The sequence below is a fragment of the Scyliorhinus canicula genome, chromosome 16 (genome assembly GCF_902713615.1).
Source record: "Scyliorhinus canicula chromosome 16, sScyCan1.1, whole genome shotgun sequence".
Classification (NCBI taxonomy): Eukaryota; Metazoa; Chordata; class Chondrichthyes; order Carcharhiniformes; family Scyliorhinidae; genus Scyliorhinus; species Scyliorhinus canicula.
In genome coordinates this window covers 86,142,653-86,163,487 of record NC_052161.1, presented here as the reverse complement: position 1 = coordinate 86,163,487, position 20,835 = coordinate 86,142,653, and the positions used below count along the sequence as shown (strand labels likewise).

General features: G+C 53.5%; 1 protein-coding gene and 1 non-coding gene across 2 annotated transcripts in view; both read left to right on the top strand.

Moving 5' to 3' along the window:
* Window positions 1-331: 331 nt before the first annotated feature.
* Window positions 332-20,835, top strand: part of ncapd2 (non-SMC condensin I complex, subunit D2) — a 52,193-nt gene continuing 31,689 nt past the window's right edge. The window contains exons 1-9 of the mRNA XM_038774041.1: window positions 332-563; window positions 1,412-1,555; window positions 5,425-5,500; window positions 5,939-5,997; window positions 6,802-6,983; window positions 13,568-13,707; window positions 13,800-13,927; window positions 18,649-18,772; window positions 20,039-20,177. Coding sequence (XP_038629969.1) covers window positions 1,438-1,555; window positions 5,425-5,500; window positions 5,939-5,997; window positions 6,802-6,983; window positions 13,568-13,707; window positions 13,800-13,927; window positions 18,649-18,772; window positions 20,039-20,177 — 966 coding nt within the window. The 5' untranslated portion in view covers window positions 332-563; window positions 1,412-1,437. The remainder of the gene's footprint in view (window positions 564-1,411; window positions 1,556-5,424; window positions 5,501-5,938; window positions 5,998-6,801; window positions 6,984-13,567; window positions 13,708-13,799; window positions 13,928-18,648; window positions 18,773-20,038; window positions 20,178-20,835) is intronic.
* Window positions 6,134-6,451, top strand: LOC119951112. Its single transcript, XR_005457505.1, has one exon. It is a non-coding gene; the product is annotated as a small nucleolar RNA U85 (small nucleolar RNA).

Sequence of the window (20,835 nt, the reverse complement as noted above, 5' to 3'; positions counted from 1 at the left end):
TCCCTGTCTCGAGGGTGGGGGGTCGGGGGAGACCGGTCCCTGTCTCTGGGAGGGGGTCGGGGAGACCGGTCCCTGTCTCCGGGAGGGGGTCGGGTAGACCGGTCCCTGTCTCCGGGGGGGTCGGGTAGACCGGTCCCTGTCTCCGGTAGGGGGTTGGGTAGACCGGTCCCTGTCTCCAGGAAGGGGGGGGGGGGCGGGAACCGGTCCCTGTCTCCGGGGGGGGTGGGGGGGACCGGTCCCTGTCTCCAGGAAGGGGGGGGGGGGAGAGACCGGTCCCTGTCTCCGGGGGGGTTTCTGGCCCTCGCATCCGACCCCTCTGCACCCTCAGGTAGGCCCAGAATGCGTAGGTTCTGCCTTCTGGACCTGTTTTCAAGGTCTTCCAGCCTCTCCTGCCACCTCTTGTGTAGGGTGTTGTGTGCTTCCACCCTGACCGCCAGGCCCAGTATCTTGTCTTCGTTATCCGAGACCTTTTTCTCAATCTCCTTGATCGTCTTCTGAATTTTCTGGGTCTCAACCAATTTCTCCATTGAGGCCTTCGTTGGGGACAGCATCGACATTTTCAGGTCGGCAAAGCAGCTTCTAAGAAACTCCTGTTCCTGCGACCACTGTGCCCACGCTGCCTGACCCAAGCCGGTCGCCATTTTCTGATCCCGCGCCCATTCCTGCCGCTTCTCGCTGGTCGTTTGTCCGTCCTGCTCTTGGTTCCCTCCATAAACTGCTGTGGGGAGCCTTCTAGCGCCGTTTGCCCACCGGTTTGCGTCGAAAAGGGGCTGTCAAAGCTCCTTGAAAGGGTCCGTTAGCAGCGGGGGCTGCTGAAAACGCGACCTACCCTCGCATAGCCGCCACCGGAAGTGATTCATGCTACAGTTGTATTGAACCTTGGTACGGCCGCACTTGGAATATTGCGCACAATTCTGGTTCCAACACTACCAGAAGGATGTAGAGGCTTTGGAGAGGGTGCAGAGGAGGTTTAGCAGGATGTTTCCTGAGGAAGGAGCAGTGCTCCGAAAGCTAGTGTTTGAAACAAACATGTTGGACTTTAACCTGGTGTTGTAAGACTTCTTACTAGGATATTTCCTGGTCTGGAAGGTGTTAGCTATGCGGAGAAGCTTAATGGACTCCAGGGAAACCAGTCCCTGTTTCGGATGGTGGGTAGTGTGGCGGCAAGACTGATGATCCATGTTGCGGGAGGGGCGGGGGTTGCTTGCACATGTTCATATATCAGGGGTGTGGGGTGATACCTGGTCCCTGTCTTGGTGGAGGCCCACGATGTGGCCGGTCATTACCTACAGGGAGATCTGTCCCATTCAGTGTGTGAGTCCCTCTATGGACAGTTATTGTGCTCCCCCTCTGCTACTTCCCCCTCACCTGCTAAACCGTTTACCATCCCACCATCCCTGTTATCTTTCAGGCCTCTGATTGCCCTTAACCAGCCCGATGGCCTGTGAGTTTGTCATTCCCGGGGAGCGCTCGGAGCTGCTGAGGAGCGGACGGGTGAGGCAATATGTGGTTCAGGAGGTGCTGCCTGTCCGCCAACTCGCCGAACACATTCAGGGTAAGACATTCGGCACGGGTATGGCTGCTCGTTGTCACTGCTGAAATCCCATGCAAAACACCTCAAAGGCCCTGGAGTTCAGAGGAATGATTACAGGTGCCGGAATGTGGTGGCTGATATTTTTCTCATCCCCATTCTCCTGCCTTCTTCCCCATAACCCCTGATCCCCTTATTAATCAAGAACCTATCTATCTCTGCCTTAAAGACACTCAGTGATTTGGCCTCCACAGCATCCTGCGGCAAAGAGTTCCACAGATTCACCACCCTCTAGCTGAAGAAATTCCTTCTCATCTCTGTTTTAAAGGATTGTCCCTTTAGTCTGAGATTATGTCCTCTGCTTCTAGTTTCTCCTACAAGTGGAAACATTATATCCAGGCCTCGCAGTATCTTGTAAGTTTCAATAAGATATCCCCATATCCATCGAAACTCCGAGTACAAACCCAGAGTCCTCAACCGCTCATACGACAAGCTCTTCATTCCAGAGATCATTCTTGTGAACCTCAATTCGTCCCATCCCAAGGCCAGCACATCCTTCCTTCGATACGGGGCCCAAAACTGTTCACAATACTCCAAATGGGGTCTGACCAGAGACTTATACAGCCTCAGAAGTATTGTCTGGTCTTGTATTCTAGCCCTCTCTGCATAAATGCTAACATTGATTTGCTTTCCTATATGCCGACTTAACCTTCAGAGAATCATGAACAAGGTCTCCCAAGTCCCTTTGTGCTTCTGATTTCCGAAGCATTTTAGAAAATAGTCTATGCCTCCATTCCTCTTTCCAAAGTTGATAACCTCACACTTTTCCACATTGTATTCTATCTGCCACTGACAGACCCCTGAGGCACACCACTGCCATCCTGAAAAAAACCTTTTTATCCCCACTCTCTGCTTTCTGCTAGTCAACCAATCCTCTCCATGCCAGGATCCTAACCATAACACCATGGGCTCTTAACATATTTAACAGTCTCCCACTGTCTTCCCTGCTAGGCTGCTTTTCCAATCAACTCTGGCCACCAGCTCCTCCCTCATGTTTAGAACTATTTAGAACAGTACAGCACAGAACAGGCCCTTCGGCCCTCGATGTTGTGCAGAGCAATGATCACCCCACTCAAACCCACATATTCACCCCATACCCTTAACCCAACAACCCCCCCATTAACCTTATTCTTTAGGACACTAAGGGCAATTTATCATGGCCAATCCACCTCACCCGCACATCTTTGGACTGTGGGAGGAAACCGGAGCACCCGGAGGAAACCCACGCACACACGGGGAGGACGTGCAGACTCCACACAGACAGTGACCCAGCCGGGAATCGAACCTGGGACCCTGGAGCTGTGAAGCATTTATGCTAACCACCATGCTACCGTGCTGCCCCGTGTCTTTGTGGTTACCGTAAATACCGTTACAGCTGATTCCAGCTTCTCCCTCTCAAACTGCAGGGTAAATTCTATCAGATTTTGGTCACTGCTCCCTAAGGGTTCCTTCACCTTAAGTTCCCTAATCAAGTCTGCCACATTACACATCACCAAATCCAGAATTGCCTGTTCCTAATAGGCACTGTCACAAGCTGCTTCAAAAAAACATCTTGGTCATTCCACAAATTCCTTTCCTTGGGATCCACTACCAACTTGATTTTCCCAGTCCACCTGCATATTGAAGTCCCCCATGATTATTGTAATATTGCCCTTTTTTACAGGCCTTTTCTATCTCCTGATTTATTTTCTGCCCCACATTCTGACTACTGCTCTTGGGGCCTGTACATAACTCCCATCAGGGTCTTATTACCTTTTACAATTCCTCAACTACCCACAGAGATTCTGTGCCTTCTAATCGTATATCACTCCTTGCAATCGATTTCACTTCATTTCTTACTAACCCCGCCCTCTTTGCCCATCTGCCTGTCCTTTCGATAGGACACATATCCTTATATATTTAGATCCCAGCCCTGATCCCCTTGCAGCCATGTCTCTGTGATGCCCACAACATCGTACCGGCCAATTTCAATGGGCACAACAAGCTCATTTACCTCAGGCTGGCATGCGGCACAGTGGTTAGCACTGGGACTGCGGAGCTGAGGACCCAGTTTTGAATCCCGGCCTTGGGTCACAATCCGTGTGGAGTTTGCACATTCCCCCCATGTCTGCGTGGGTTCACCCCCACAACCCAAAGATGTACAGGGTCGGTGGATTGGCCCACCAAATTGCCCCTTAATTGGAGAAACAATAATTGGGTACTCTACATTTAAAAAAAACAACAAATAAACCTCATTTACCTTGTTCTGTACACCGCATGCATTTAAGTACAACACCCTCAGTCCTGCATTGACCACACTTCATTCTCACACTTGTCACCTTTTTTGTTCTGCCTGAGGGTGACGTTGTTCTTATTTTTGTTCTCTATTTCCCCATTAGTTATAACAGCTTCTAAGTGAATGCTCTGGTTCCCACCCCCCTGCCGTACTAGTTTAAATCCTCCCGAGTGACTGTAGCAAACCACCCAGCCAGGATATTGGTACTCCTCCAGTTTAGATGCAACCCCTCCTCCTTGTACAGGTCCCACCGGCCCTGGAAGAGATCCCAATGGTCCAGAGATCTGAAACCCTCCCTCCTACACCACCAGTTTAGCCACGTGTTTAGCTGCACTATCTATTTCTAGCCTATGTCTAGCTTAACCGGCAGGGGCGCAGGGAGTAATCCTGAGATTGCTACCCTAGAGGTCCTGCTTTTTAGCTTACTGCCTAACTCCCGGAACTCCTTCTGCAGGACCTCTTCACTCTTCCTGCCTATGTCGTTCGTACCCATGTGTACTATGACCTCTGGTTGTTCACCCTCTCCCTTCAGGACATACTGTGTTTGTTCAGAGACATCCTTGACCCTGGCACCAGGGAGGCAACACACCATTCTGGAGTCTCTTTCACTTCCACAGAAGTGCCTAGCTGTGCCCCTTACTAGAGAGTCCCCTTTAACAGGGGCTGGTTTAGCACATGACTAAATCGCTGGCTTTGAAAGCAGACCAAGGCAGGCCAGCAGCACGGTTCAATTCCCGTACCAGCCTCCCCGAACAGGCGCCGGAATGTGGCGACTAGGGGCTTTTCACAGTAACTTCATTTGAAGCCTACTTGTGACAATAAGCGATTTTCATTTTTTCATTTTCATTTTTCAACTACCACTCTCCTGCACTTTACCCTTCCCTGCTGAGCAACAGAGCCAGTTGTGGTGCCACTGTTCTGGCTGCTGTTGTTTTCCCCTGATAGGCCAAACCCCCAACAGTATCCAAAACAGTTAAGAGAGGGGGACAGCCACAGGGGTTTCCTGCATTGACTGCCTGCCCTTTCTAGCGGTCACCCATTTGTCTGCCTGCACCTTGGGTGTGACCACATCCCTATAACTCCTATCTTTGATGCTTTCTGCCACCTGCATGCTCTTCAGTGCATCCAACTGAACCACACTGGTCTGTGAGGAGCTGCCATTGGTTACACTTGCTGCAGACGTAGTTGTCTGGAACGCTGGAAGCGTCACAATCTCCCACGTCTCACAGTTAGAGCACTGCACCCCGCTGACTGACATTTATGCACTAGTTAATGCAATTTACACCGTTGCCTCTAATCAGGCTTCAGGTGGTTGACCGATAACTGCCGCTCAGGAATTGGAGTGGGGGCAGCTCCAGCTAACTAGACAGTAAACTCTGCCATTCTGTCCCCTTCGTTTACTTACTCCCTGCCACCCCATCCTTTCTCGTTCGACATTTTCCAGAATTTACAACCTTGCATTCCTAAGGTGTGACACTGTGGGGTTGGAAGGGATGCTGTGATTTGGGAGTTGGATAGCGTTGCAGCTCGTTCACTTTACTTTCCTCATGCCCCATAGCTTTCAAATTGGCTTTTCGTAGCACCGGACCCCTGGCATTGCTCGATCATTTTGATACTCCTTACAGCGTCCTGAGGTGAGTAATGTCAGAACATGGGCTGACTGATGTGAACAAAGAAGGTCAAGTTGGGACTACGTTGTGTTGAGGGGTGGTGGGGGGGGGGGGGGGGGGGGGGGGCATGTACGCTGGTGCCCAGAGGGGCAAAACGCACTTGCTCCTCGATTCTGACTGCTGTCTGTTTCTGATCAAGGTGTGGTGCATCTCTCTGGATCTCTTTTGCGCAACCTCTCGCGTGCCTGCAGCACAATCCCTTGCCCTCTTGTTGCAAGCAAGTTCTGCCAATGTCTCTCTCCCTTGGAGGAAATGGGGGTAGTGGGACCAGTTATTGGGAGGGTAAGCAAGAGGTCGGTTGGTGGGGTTGAACCGTTTGCTGCTGTCCCTGCCTCTCCCAGGCTCCACTGCAACTTTCTGACCTCCTGTTTTCTCTCTTCCCACCCCTCACTGCGACTGCAGCCAATTCCGTGCCGTGGAACCCAGCCTGCAGGAGCAGACACTGGATCTCCTGGTGAAAGGTAAGAGATGGAGAGGAGGGTTGGGAGAGCTCTCTGGAGGTGCACCCCCTTCCTGGGGGGGGATGGTTTGCTGTTCACTGAGCTGCGATCCATGGGCTCGCAGGCAGGGGTTTAGTGGCGAGACAGGGAGGGACAAACCACATGATGACACCAAGGCGAATGTGACCTCGTTCAGGGGAGTGCTGGCTGCCATGACCTTTGACCTTCTCACGGTCTGTAATCTTGGCGTGCGTTGAAGAGTCTCACGCGCTCGCTGTAAGGGCGGACCAACAGTAATCTAGTACCTCGGCTGCTTGAGGATGCAGGGTCTTTGAGCCCAAGACCCTGGCTGGAATCGTGAAACTGCGAGGTACGGACAGAGATTTTCAAAGGGTTGCAGGTCAAAGGTTGTGTCTGTCAGCATGGTATTTCCTCCTGCGAGATATGATCGCACATCTTTGGTAATCTGATGGTTGTTAAATGCATGCATTCTCAATATGAAGCTCCCTCCATTTGAGCCTGATGGTGTAAATACCCACCCCCACTGCCCACACCAGTGCCCCACTTCATACCCCGTGCCAGCATCGGGCCGTCCCAGGGACAAGTTCATTACAGGTCTCCCTCTGAAAAAGTGGAATCTGACAAATGGAGAACATGATAACCCTCCTATAGTCCCACCCACTTTATACCCAGTGTCAGCATCGACCACTCCCAGGGACAGCTACAATACAGAGCTACCCCTATATTGTGTGTTCCATTCTTTCACCCTGACTGTTGTTTGATGTGTTTTGCTCTTTACTTTGCACCCACCCCACCTTCCCGCAGCTGTCTCCCAGCACTCCAGCGACCTCCCGGCTGTCCTGGACGACACAACGCTGAAGCCTTCGGCACGCCTCGATCACCTCAACGCTCTGAAGATGAGCTGCTACCTGCTGACGCAGCTCATTGAGGCCTTCGACAACCAAAACTACAAGGAAGAGCTTGCGAATGTGGGCCCTGTGGGCAAGGTGATGAGGAGGGGGCAGCGGGCTGGGTCAGTGGTGGAATCAACACCGCCTGGGGGAGGGTTCAGGGCGCGGCTTAAGGCAAGGGCTGTAGCGACAGAGGCCCTGTGATGTTTGAAGGACTGGGTGAGTGGTTCCCACGGATTGGGTGGGGGTTGTTGGGGGGGGGGGGGGGGGGGGAGAGCGGGACTATGGGTGGTTGTCATGGATGCGGGGGGGGAGGGACTACGTAGGTGGTTCCCTCGAATTGGGATGTGCATCAGGAGTTAGCATAGCGATAGCATCAGTGACATTGAGTCTTGTACCTTGTTCATTGTCAGACAAGCCTTTCCTATTTTCTGTCTTTTAATAATGTGAATGATTTCTCTGCCCCTCCTCTGTTTCTACCCCCTCCGTCTCTCCCTCTCTCTCTTGTCCTTTCTCTCCCCCCTCCCTCTGTCCGCCTCTCTGCCCCCTCCCTCTTTCCCTCTTTCTCCCCCTCCCTCTTTCCCTCTTTCTCCCCCTCCCTCTGTCCCTCTTTCTCCCCCTCCCTCTGTCCCTCTTTCTCCCTCTGTCCCTCTTTCTCCCCCTCCCTCTTTCTCCCCCTCCCTCTTTCTCCCCCTCCCTCTTTCTCTCCCCCTCCCTCTTTCTCTCCCCCTCCCTCTTTTTCTCCCCCTCCCTCTTTCTCCCTCTTCTCCCCCTCCCTCTTTCTCTCCCCTCCCTTTCTCCCTCCCTCTTTCTGTCCCTCCCTCTTTCTGTCCCTCCCTCTTTCTGTCTCTCCCTCTTTCTGTCTCTCCCTCTTTCTGTCTCTCCCTCTTTCTGTCTCTCCCTCTTTCTGTCTCTCCCTCTTTCTGTCTCTCCCTCTTTCTGTCTCTCCCTCTTTCTGTCTCTCCCTCTCCCTCTGTCCCTCCTTCCCTCTGTCCCTCTCTCTCCCCTCTGTCCCTCTCTCTCCCTCTGTCCCTCTCTCTCCCTCTGTCCCTGCTCTCTCCCTCTGTCCCCTCTCTCTCCCTCTGTCCCTCTCTCTCTCTCCCTCTGTCCCTCTCTCATCCCTCTGTCCCTCTCTCTCCCTCTGTCCCTCTCTCTCTCCCTCTGTCCCTCTCCTCCCTCCCTCTGTCCCTCTCTCTCCCTCTGTCCCTCTCTCCCTCCCTCTGTCCTCTCTCTCCCTCTGTCCCTCTCTCTCCCTCTGTCCCTCTCTCTCCCTCTGTCCCTCTCTCTCCCTCTGTCCCTCTCTCTCCCTCTGTCCCCTCTCTCCCTCTGTCCCTCTCCTCTCCCTCTGTCCCTCTCTCTCCCTCTGTCCCCTCCTCTCTCCCTCTGTCCCTCTCTCGTGCTCCCTCTGTCCCTCTCTCGTGCTCCCTCTGTCCCTCTCTCGTGCTCCCTCTGTCCCTCTCTCGTGCTCCCTCTGTCCCTCTCTCGTGCTCCCTCTGTCCCTCTCTCCCAGTCCCTCTGTCCCCTCTCTCTCCCTCTGTCCCTCTCTCAGTCCCTCTGTCCCTCTCTCTCCCTCTGTCCCTCTCTCTCCCTCTGTCCCTCTGTCCCTCTCTCCCTCTGTCCCTCTGTCCCCTCTCTCTCCCTCTGTCCCTCTCTCTCCCTCTGTCCCCTCTCTCTCCCTCTGTCCCTCTCTCTCCCTCTGTCCCTCTCTCTCCCTCTGGCCCTCTCTCTCCCTCTGTCCCTCTCTCTCCCTCTGTCCCTCTCTCTCCTCTGTCCCCTCTCTCTCCTCCTCTGTCCCTCTCTCTCCCCTCTGTCCCTCTCTCTCCTCTGTCCCTCTCTCTCCCTCTGTCCCTCTCTCTCCCTCTGTCCCTCTCTCTCTCCCTCTGTCCCTCTCTCTCCCTCTGTCCCTCTCTCTCTCCCTCTGTCCCTCTCTCTCCCTCTGTCCCTCTCTCTCTCCCTCTGTCCCTCTCTCTCCCTCTGTCCCCTCTCCTCCCTCTGTCCCTCTCCTCCCCTCTCTCTCTCTTCCCCTCTGTCCCTCTCTCCCCTCTGTCCCTCCTCCTCCCCTGTCCCTCTCTCTCGTCCCTCTCTTCCCTCTGTCCCTCTCCTCCCCTTCCCTCTCTCTCCCCTCTGTCCCTCTCTCTCCCTCTTCCCTCTCTCTCCCTCTTCCCCCTCTCTCCCTCTGTCCCTCTCCTCTCCCTCTGTCCCTCTCTCCTCCCTCTTCCCTCTCTCCCTCTGTCCCTCTCTCTCCCTCTGTCCCTCTCTCTCCCTCTGTCCCTCTCTCTCCCTCTGTCCCTCTCTCTCCCTCTGTCCCTCCTCTCTCCCTCTGTCCCTCTCTCTCCCTCTGTCCTCTCTCTCCCTCTGTCCCTCTCTCTCCCCTGTCCCTGCGCTCCCCCTGTCCCTGTGCTCCCCCTGTCCCTCTCTCCTTCCTCCCTCTGTCCCCTCTCTCTCCCTCTGTCCCTCTCTCTCCCTCTGTCCCTCTCTCTCCCTCTGTCCCTCTCTCCTCCCTCTGTCCCTCTCTCCTCCCCTCTGTCCCTCTCTCTCCCTCTGTCCCTCTCTCTCCCTCGTCCCTCTCTCTCCCTCTGTCCCTCTCTCTCCCTCTGTCCCTCTCCTCTCCCTCTGTCCCTCTCTCTCCCTCTGTCCCTCTCTCTCCCTCTGTCCCTCTCTCTCCCTCTGTCCCTCTCTCTCCCTCTGTCCCTCTCTCTCCCTCTGTCCCTCTCTCTCCCTCTGTCCCTCTCTCTCCCTCTGTCCCCTCTCTCTCCCTCTGTCCCTCTCTCTCCCTCTGTCCCTCTCTCTCCCTCTGTCCCTCTCTCTCCCTCTGTCCCTCTCTCTCACCTCTGTCCCTCTCTCTCCCTCTGTCCCTCTCTCCTCCCTCTGTCCCTCTCTCTCTCCCTCTGTCCCTCTCTCTCCCTCTGTCCCTCTCTCTCCTCCCTCTGTCCCTCTCTCTCCCTCTGTCCCTCTCTCTCCCTCTGTCCCTCTCTCCCCCTCTGTCCCTCTCTTACCTCTGTCCCTCTCTCCCCCCTCTGTCCCTCTCTCCCCCTCTGTCCCTCTCCCCCCTCTCTGTCCCTCTCTCCCCCTCTGTCCCTCTCTCCCCCTCTGTCCTCTCTCCCCCTTCTGTCCCTCTCTCGCTCTCTGTCCCTCTCTCCTCCCTCTGTCCCTCTCTCTCCCCTCTGTCCCTCTCTCTCCCTCTGTCCCTCTCTCTCCCTCTGTCCCTCTCTCTCCCTCTGTCCTCTCTCTCCCTCTGGGCCTCTCTCTCCCTCTGTGCCCTCTCTCTCCCTCTGTCCCTCTCTCTCCCTCTTCCCTCTCTCTCCCTCTGTCCCTCTCTCTCCCTCTGCCCTCTCTCTCCCCTGTCCCTCTCTCTCCCTCTGTCCCTCTCTCTCCCTCTGTCCCTCTCTCTCCCTCTGTCCCTCTCTCTCCCTCTGTCCCTCTCTCCCCCTCTGTCCCTCTCTCTCCCTCTGCCCCTCTCTCTCCCTCTGCCCCTCTCTCTCCCTCTGCCCCTCTCTCTCCCTCTGCCCCTCTCTCTCCCTCTGTCCCTCTCTCTCCCCCTCCCTCTCTGCCCCTCACTCTCTGCCCCTCCCTCTGTCCCTCACTCTCTGCCCCTCCCCTCTGTCCCTCTCTCTGCCCCTCCCTCTGTCCCTCTCTCTGCCCCTCCCTCTGTCCCTCTTTCCCCCTCCCTCTGTCCCTCTTTCCCCCTCCCTCTGTCCCTCTTTCCCCCTCTGTCCCTCTCTCTCCCTCTGTCCCTCTCTCTCCCTCTGTCCCTCTCTCCTCCCTCTGTCCCTCTCTCTCCCTCTGTCCCTCTCTCTCCCTCTGTCCCTCTCTCTCCCTCTGTCCCTCTCTCTCCCTCTGTCCCTCTCTCTCCCTCTGTCCCTCTCTCTCCCTCTGTCCCTCTCTCTCCCTCTGTCCCTCTCTCTCCCTCTGTCCCTCTCTCTCCCTCTGTCCCTCTCTCCCCCTCTGTCCCTCTCTCCCCCTCTGTCCCTCTCTCCCCCTCTGTCCCTCTCTCTCCCTCTGTCCCTCTCTCTCCCTCTGTCCCTCTCTCTCCCTCTGTCCCTCTCTCTCTCCCTCTGTCCCTCTCTCTCCCTCTGTCCCCTCTCTCCCTCTGTCCCTCTCTCTCCCTCTGTCCCTCTCTCTCCCTCTGTCCCCTCTCTCTCCCTCTGTCCCTCTCTCTCCCTCTGTCCCTCTCTCTCTCCCTCTGTCCCTCTCTCGTGCTCCCTCTGTCCCTCTCTCTCCCTCTGTCCCTCTCTCTCTCCCTCTGTCCCTCTCTCTCCCTCTGTCCCTCTCTCTCCCTCTGTCCCTCTCTCTCCCTCTGTCCCTCTCTCTCCCTCTGTCCCTCTCTCTCCCTCTGTCCCTCTCTCCCCCTCTGTCCCTCTCTCTCCCTCTGCCCCTCTCTCTCCCTCTGTCCCTCTCTCTCTCCCTCTGCCCCTCTCCTCCCTCTGTCCCTCTCTCTCCCCCTCCCTCTGCCCCTCACTCTCTGCCCCTCCCTCTGTCCCTCACTCTCTGCCCCCTCCCTCTGTCCCTCTCTCTGCCCCCTCCCTCTGTCCTCTCTGCTGCCCCTCCTCTGTCCCTCTTTCCCCTCCCTCTGTCCCTCTTTCCCCTCCCTCTGTCCCTCTTTCCCCCTCCCTCTGTCCCTCTTTCCCCCTCCCTCTGTCCCTCTTTCCCCCTCCCTCTGTCCCTCTTTCCCCCTCCCTCTGTCCCTCTTTCCCCCTCCCTCTGTCCGCTTCCCCCTCCCTTTGCCCCTCTCTCCCCCTCCCTCTGCCCCTCTGTCCTCTCTCTCTCCCTCTGTCCCTCTCTCTCCTCTGTCCCTCTCTCTCCCTCTGTCCCCTCTCTCTCTCCCTCTGTCCCTCTCTCTCCCCTCTGTCCCTCTCTCTCTCCCTCCCTCTGTCCCTCTCTCTCCCCCTCCCTCTGCCCCTCACTCTCTGCCCCTCCCTCTGTCCCTCTCTCTGCCCCTCCCTCTGTCCCTCTCTCTGCCCCTCCCTCTGTCCCTCTTTCCCCCTCCCTCTGTCCCTCTTTCCCCTCCCTCTGTCCCTCTTTCCCCCTCCCTCTGTCCCTCTTCCCCCTCCTCTGTCCCTCTTTCCCCCTCCCTCTGTCCCTCTTTCCCCCTCCCTCTTTCCCCCTCCCTTTGCCCCTCTCTCCCCCTCCCTCTGCCCCTCTCTCCCTCTGTCCCTCTCTCTCCCTCTGTCCCTCTCTCTCCCTCTGTCCCCCCCTCCCTCTGTCCCCCCCTCCCTCTGTCCCCCCCTCCCTCTGTCCCCCCCCCCCTCCCTTCTGTCCCCCCCCTCCCTCTGTCCCCCCCCCTCCCTCTGTCCCCCCCCTCCCTCTGTCCCCCCCCTCCCTCTGTCCCCCCCCTCCCTCTGTCCCCCCCCTCCCTCTGTCCCCCCCCTCCCTCTGTCCCCCCCCATCCCTCTGTCCCCCCCCATCCCTCTGTCCCCCCCCCATCCCTCTGTCCCCCCCCATCCCTCTGTCCCCCCCCATCCCTCTGTCCCCCCCATCCCTCTGTCCCCCCCATCCCTCTGTCCCCCCCATATCCCTCTGTCCCCCCCCATCCCTCTGTTCCCCCCCCCCATCCCTCTGTCCCCCCCATCCCTCTGTCCCCCCCCCCCCATCCCTCTGTCCCCCCCCATCCCTCTGTCCCCCCATCCCTCTGTCCCCCCCCCTCCCTCTGTCCCCCCTCCCTCTGTCCCCCCCCCCCTCTGTCCCCCCCCTCCTCTGTCCCCCCCCCTCCCTCTGTCCCCCCCTCCCTCTGTCCCCCCCTCCCTCTGTCCCCCCCTCCCTCTGTCCCCCCCTCCCTCTGTCCCCCCCTCCCTCTGTCCCCCCCTCCCTCTGTCCCCCCCCCTCCCTCTGTCCCCCCCTCCCTCTGTCCCCCCCCTCCCTCTGTCCCCCCCTCCCTCTGTCCCCCCCCTCCCTCTGTCCCCCCCCGCCCTCTGTCCCCCCCCTCCCTCTGTCCCCCCCCTCCCTCTGTCCCCCCCCTCCCTCTGTCCCCCCCCTCCCTCTGTCCCCCCCCCTCCCTCTGTCCCCCCCCCTCCCTCTGTCCCCCCCCTCCCTCTGTCCCCCCCTCCCTCTGTCCCCCCCCCTCCCTCTGTCCCCCCCCTCCCTCTGTGCCCCCCCCTCCCTCTGTCCCCCCTCCCTCTGTCCCCCCCCCTCCCTCTGTCCCCCCCCCTCCCTCTGTCCCCCCCCCTCCCTCTGTCCCCCCCCCTCCCTCTGTTCCCCCCCCTCCCTCTGTCCCCCCCCTCCCTCTGTCCCCCCCCCTCCCTCTGTCCCTCACCCCCTCCCTCTGTCCCCCCCCTCCCTCTGTTCCCCCCCCCTCCTCTGTCCCCCCCTCCCCTGGTCCCCCCCTCCCTCTGTGTCCCCCTCCCTCTGTCGTCCCCCTCCCTCTGTCGTCCCCCCCCCCCTGTTCCCCCCCCCATCTGTCGTACCCCCCCCTCTGTCGTCCCCCCCTCCCTCTGTCGTTCCCCCCTCCCTCTGGCTCCCCATCCCTCTGGCTCCCCCTTTCCCCCTCTCTCTTCCCCACTCTCTGTCCCTCTCCCTCTGTTCCTCCTCTGTCCCTCTCCCTCGTTTCCCCCTCTGTCCCTCTTCTCTGTCTCTCTCGGTCCCTCCCCTGTCTGTATGAATCTTGCCCCTCCCCCATCTCCCTCTGCCTGTCTCTGTCTCACACCCTCTGTCTCCGCCCACCCGCTCTGTGCCCTTCCTCACAGGCCCGGAAATTGAAGTCGAAGTCCGGGGCCTTTGACTGGGAGTTGGCACGTGCCCATGCCCTGCAGGTCCTCAACCAGCTGCTGCAGCTCGAAATCCGGAGGCTCTGGCCCATGGGCCAGGTGGAGGAGGAGTTTAGCCGGTTAGTGAGGGGAGAGGGGCAGCAGCCATTCGTCTGCCCTCGGAGCCTGGCCACCTCTTCTGATCCTTTTCTTCTTTTATCTGTGCTCATAGGCTCATCACTTCTTGCTGCTGCCACATCCTCGAATGCCCGAGCATCGGGCAGGTCAAGAACAAGGCAACTCGTGAGGCCGTGGCTCACCTCCTCGGTGTCATGATTAAGCGATACAACCATATGCTGGGTGGGTGTGGGGGTGACGGTGGTTACAGGCTGAGTACATCAGCGATTGTGCAAACACTTCTCCTGTTCTGTTACTTAGACCAGGCACAAGGGAACATATTCACGTGAATTGAATGTGGGAGGCATCAGCGGCCTGGCTGTGACCCACTGCGGCCACGTTTTTATAACCCATCATCCCACTCCTAAGTATAACACATGTACCCCACCTTAAATGTGTTCAGTGTTCCGCACGTGTGTTCAGTGTTCCGCACGCAGGGAGGGAGGATCCCACTGATTCACGACCCTTGGTAATTCCGCCTCATTTCGGTTTTAAATCTGTTGCCCCTTAGCATAAAACGGTGGCCTCCCATTCTAGAATGTCCGACAAGGGGTAACATCTGCTCCACGTCTACCCTGTCGATCCCCTGCAGTATCTTGTATACCTCAATTAGATCTCTCATTCTTCTAAATTCCAGCGAGTATCGCCTTAACCACTCGATCTCTGATCAGAAGACAAGTCCTTCATCCCCAGAATCAGTCTCGTGAACTGCCTCAAATGTGTTTGTGTCCTCCCTCAACTAAAGAGTACATGTTTGGGATTTCCACTTCTCAGACACTGCATATTGGATGAGGTACTACTATTGGGATACTGGACCAGACCCCAATGTATGTCAGGAAACTGGACGAAAAGCCCCAACATGTTCGCAATCTGTGAACTGTGACTGTGGACTTTGCACATTCTGCGCATGCCTGTGTGGGTTTCTTCTGGGTGCTCCGGTTTCCTGCTGCAGTCCAGAGATATGCAGATTGGGTGGATTGGCTGTGATCAATGGGCGGGGTGATGCGGATGGGGCGGCTGAGTGGGCCTAATAGGGTGCTCTTCTGGAGGGTCGATGCAGACTCGATGAGCTGAATGCCCTCTTTCTGCATGGTATGATATCAATGGAAAATTTGTATAGAATACAACAATAGGAATATAATGGTGGAACTGTATAACACTGGTGAGGCCACAACTGACTATTGACTACAGTTCTGGTCACATTACAGGAAGGGTGTAATTACTCTGGAGAGAGAGATTTACTAGGATGTTGCCAGGGCTGGAGAATTGTAACTATGAGGAGAGGATGGGTTGTTTTCCTTGGAACAGAGAAGGCTTGAGGGGATGACCTGATTGAGGTCCACAAGATTATCATGGAGTAGACAGGAGGAACCTGTTTCCCTTGGCAGAGAGTTCAAAACCAGGGCTCAAAGATTCAAGCTAAGCGGTAGAAGGATTAGAGGGAACAAAAGGAGAAACCTTTCTTTTAACACAGAGCGAGTGGTGTCTGGAATTCTCTGCCTGAGTTTGTGGTAGAGGCAGAGACCCGAAACTCTGGATCTGCACCCTAAGTGTTGTAGGCTGCGGAGCTATGGGCCGTGAGCAGGAAGGTAGGATTAGAAAGGGCACCTGGGTAACTTTGGGTAGGCATGGACAAGATGGACTGAATGCCCCCCTTCTCTGCTGTTATATTTTCTATATTCTCTAACTGGACAAGAATCCACAACTATTTTGCAATCTGTAAAATGTGAGGAAAGAATACCTTACCCCCAGGAGTAATTTCACTGACGAAGAGGGATGTTTTATTTCCCAATAAATTTTATTCTTAACACAGGACCAACTGCGTTTAATAATAATAATCGCTTATTGTCACTTCAATGAAGTTACTGTGAAAAGCCCCTAGTCGTCACATTCCGGCGCCTGTTCGGGGAGGCTAGTACGGGAATTGAACCCGCACTGCTAGCCTTGTTTTGCATTACAAATCAGCTGTTTAGCCCACTGTGCTAAACCAGCCCCATCATCACATAAAATAGGCATTTTATACATCGCATAAAATAGCTCACAATTAACAGTTAAACAATGCTTAACAATAAAAGGAAACACTTTAACTTCTTATACCTTCTCTATCTCCAATTAAGCAAAGTGCATTATTGATGAAAAGCCACTTGTAAATAAAGTTACTAAACACCAAGATATTTGCTGTCCTTTGTGCAGAGAGTTGCTTTCAGCAAAGGAGAGGAGACCTTTTCAGAAACAAGCTGCAAGTCCTTCTGTCATCGGTAGACAAAAAGCTAAACTGCCTGCTACACACCTGGCTCCTCTCATTAATTGCACCTCTATCCCATGGCCATACTTCCCTAAGTCTAAGCACAATCTCTTTAATTATCTAAATCCCCAGAGAATCTTCTTTCTATAAACAAGTAGGGATGGGGAATAAATGCTGGATAGCCAGTGAGGCCCACGTCCTTTCAATGAAGTAAAAAATAAACTCATACCTCTTTACAGTCTCAAAGCCAAGCCCCTTCCACTGTAAATTGCTTATCTGGCCTTTATGTGGAGATGCCGGCGTTGGACTGGGGTGAGCACAGTAAGAAGTCTTACAACACCAGGTTAAAGTCCAACATGTTTGTTTCAAACACTAGCTTTAGGAGCACTGCTCCTTCCTCAGGTGAGGAAGGAACAGTGCTCCGAAAGCTAGTGTTTGAAACAAACATGTTGGACTTTAACCTGGTGTTGTAAGACTTCTTACTATCTTGCCTTTGGTTGCAAAGAGTGTAAAAGTAGGAAAACCTTGCACCAACTGTAGTGTGTGGTGAGTCCACAGCTGGAGTACTGTTAACACTATTAGTACAAGGTTTACAAAGGGATTTTGAGCGGTTAAGTGTGGGGTCTGTCAGATGGAGTATTGTTACAACCTCCTGGGCTAGTGCCCGGTCAATTTCAGCCCCCCTTGACCTGGAGTCGCAACGCAATTGAAATTAAGAAATAATTATTAGAAAACACCTGGTATTTTTGGCCCCTGGCTGCCCAATAATGACAGTCACCAGGTTTGTAAATGTAAACACATTTAAGTTTATTAATGACAATAACTATAATTAAATAGGCAGCAGATACAACAGGTTCACGTCAGGGACCTGGGTTTGATTCCCAGCTTGGGTCACTGTCTGCTGTGTGGAGTCTGCATGATCTCCCTGAGGGTTTGCACCGGGTGCTCCGGTTTCCTCTCGTAAGTCCCGAAAGATTTGCTTGTTAGGTGAATTGGACATTCTGAATTCTCCCTCAGTTTACCCGAACAGGCGGCGGAATGTGGCGGCCAGATGATTTTCACAATAACTTCATTGTGGTGTTAATGTAAGCCTACTTGTGACACTAATAATAATAAAGATTTTATATATATATATTGATATATATTCTCTCACACACACACACACAAGACAGACAAACACAGAAGGGAGAGAGGGGTGTCAAAATAATAATGAAAGTAAAAAGATAAGAGCCTTTGTTTCATATGGTTATATCTCCTGCACCTTCCTTCAAGGCTTTCAGTTCGAGATTTTTGTTCCCAGTCTGTAATGATTTTCATTAGATTCATTAGGTCTCTATTTTCAGAAGTATGGCAGCTTTTCGGGGGAGAATGAGAGGGAAAAGAGAGCAGGTCCTTTCCTCAGCATACAGCATTCAAAATTAACTTCCCCCAGCTGACTGCATATCAGCCCATTCAGGCAGGACCCAATCATCACCTGTTACCAGGCAGAATATGGCTTTTGGCCAATTCATTAGCCCCCAACCACCAATTGAACCGAGTCCCACTGATCTCTCTGGTGCTGAGAAGTGTTAAGCTCTGCTGTCTGAAGGCTAGCACAGTGTTCTGTTCTGTAACGTTAGAAGATGTATGTCCATCAAACATCCAGGGATCAAAATGATAACTGCAAAAATAAAGAAAGGGGAAATAGGGGAATCCACAGGAAGGGCCCATGCAATATAATGTAGGAAAATGCAAAGTAGTCCACTTTGGCAGGAAGAAAAGCAAAGCAGGAAGCTATCTAAATGGAGAGAGATTACAAAACTTTGCGATACTCAAGAGATCTGGGTGTCCTGGTACATGAATTACAAAGCAGTTAGTACGCCGACGCAGCAAGTGATCAGGAAGGTAAATAAGAATGGTCTGTACTGAGAGGGGGGGTGGTGGGAAAAGTCGTGAAGTCTTACTCAACTGTACAGGGCCTTGGCGAGTCCGCAGCCAGAGTTTCGGTCTCCTTACTATAAGGAGCGATAAACTTGCATTAGAAGCAGTTCGGAGAAAGTTGACTGGGCTGATAACTGGGTTGTCCTGCTCCAACTATACAGGGCCTTGGCAAGCCTGCAGCAGGAGTGCTTCTCAGTTTCTGTCTCCTTACTATAAGGAGCGATTTACTTGCATGAGAAGCAGTTCAGCGAAGGTTGACTGGACAGAAATCCTGGGATGAAGGGAGTTTGCCTTGTGAAGAGAGGTTGAGCAGGTCAGGCCTGTATCCATTGGAGTTTCAGGAGAATGAGAAGCGACCTTATTGGGGCATATAAGATCCTGAGATTAGGAGGGGGATGGCAGATCTTGATAGGGTGGATGCCATCTTTTTTGGAGGGGGGGGTCTCTACCATTGAAGATTGAGACAAAGAGGAATTTCATCTCATTGGGTATTAGTCAGTGGAATTCTCTCCCCCAGAGAGTAGTGGGGGGCTGAGGGTCACTGAATATATTCGAGGCTGAGTTAGAGATTTTCGATCAACGAGGGGAGGCGAGGGTTATGGGGGAGAGACTGGAAAACTGAGCCCGCAATTCAATTAGCCGGGATCTTACTGAATGGTGGAGCAGGTTCAAGGGGCCGAGTGGCCTTGCTCCTGATTGCAGTGTATGATGCCTGATTTTTCTCTGCCTCTTTCCCAAGGGGCCACTCTGAATGTAATCCAGTTGCTGCAGCACTTTGAGCACCTTCCTCCCGTCCTAGCACAGTCTGTGACAACCTGGGCCACCGAGTATGGTCTGAAATCCATTGTGGGAGAGATCATGAGGTACGGTATGACATACCCACCATCCCAGCCATACGCAGCAGTTTCAGTGGGTTTATATATAGAATAAAATACCCAAGAGTGAATTACAGACTAGGAATGTAATTGAGGGGTTCAGGATGGTTCATATATAGAATAATAGATACCTGGAAGAGTTACAGATTGGAATCTAATCGAGTGGTTCAGGGTGGTTTATATATCGAATTACAGATACCTGGGAGTGAGCTACAGACTGGAATGTAATCGAGGGGTTCAGGGTGGTTTGTTTATAGAATAACAGAAACCTGGGTTTGAGTAACAGATTGGAATCTAATCGAGGGGTTAAGGGTGGTTTATATATAGAATAACAGATACCCGGGAGTGAGTTACAGACTGGAATCTAATTGAGGAGTTCGGGGTGACTTATCTCGAGAATAACAGATGCCTGGGAATGAGTGCACAGGGCTAAATCGCTGGCTTTCAAAGAAAACCAAGGCAGGAAAGCAGCATGGTTCAATTCCCGTACCAGCCCCCCTGAACAGGCGCCGGAATGTGGCGACTAGGGGCTTTTCACAGTAACTTGAAACCTATTTGTGACAATTAGGGATTTTCATTTCAGACTGGAATCTAATAGAGGTTTTCGGGGTGGTTTATATGTAGAATAACAGATACCCGGAGTGACATGCAGACTGGAATCTAATCGAGTGGTTCGGGGTGGTTTATATGTAGAATAACAGATACCTGGAGTGACATACAGACTGGAATCTAATCGAGGGGTTCGTGGTGGTTTATATCTAGAATAACAGATACCCGGGAGTGAGTTACAGGCTGGAATCTAATCGAGGGGTTCGTGGTGGTTTATATATAGAATAACAGACACCTGGGAGTGAGTTACAGACTGGAATCTAATCGAGAGGTTCGGCGGAGGTTTTATATACAGAATAACTGATACCTGGGAGTGAGTTACAGACTGGAATCTAATCAAGGGGTTTGGGGTGGTTTATATATAGAATAACAGATACCCAGAAGTGAGTTACAGACTGGAATCTAATCGGGGGGGAGAGGGGGGGGGGTTTATATATAGAATAACAGATACCCGGGAGTGAGTTACAGACTGGAATCTAATCGAGGAGGTTGGGATGGTTTATATGTAGAATAACTGATACCTGGGAGTGAGTTACAGACTGGAATCTAACCGAAGAGTTCTGGATGTTTTATATATAGAATGACATACCCGGGGGTGTTGTCCCTCCGCCCCACTGGTTACATTTGACTTTGTTGCTTTGGCAGGGAAATTGGAGCAGGTGAGGGGGGTCGTGAGTCGACAGGGGCTCGCTGCTGTGCTGTCTTCCTGACTGAGTTGGCGGATAGGATTCCCGAGATTATGGCTCCGAACATCAGCTTGGTTCTGGACCTGCTGAATGGCGAGGTGAGTGATACGTGGGGTGTTGCTGGCTATGACTGATTTTAAAAATCTGAAAATTCTGCTGATTAGAAGAAATGACAAAATATCCCTGAGATTATAGTGGTTCAAGCATTAAATATTATGGAGCTTGTGACCCGAGTGTGGTGATGAAGAACACAGTTTATTCCGTCCCATTCTGTATTGTATCCAAGGGCTTGGATTCATTATTAGGTGATCAGTCCTGAGAAGAATTAGGTTGAGTGCAGTTTGTATCTAGCATCCACAAAGGATTGGATCAACACTCCAACGATTCTGAGAACATTATCAGCAAATTCAGCCATGTGTTCACTGATTATAAGCACTATCATTAGCCAACGAGTTAGTTTAAAGAAGATGCATTTTCTCAAGCACTGATACAAACTATCAGTAGTGAAATTGCTGAAGATGTAGATCTGCATGTCAATCTCATTTCTATCGACCACCCGTGTCAGATACAAAACCACAAATTATCAAGAAAATAGAACCTACCAGTGGGGTAAATTCCATGGTATGTGTGAAACATAAAAATGGTGATTCTCTTATAGGCACGGATCCCAAAGCTCTGAAGGAAAAAAAGTGTCCGTATTATAAATCAATCATTACAGAAAGCAATGGGCAGCCAATCTGATCCATATCTCTCAAA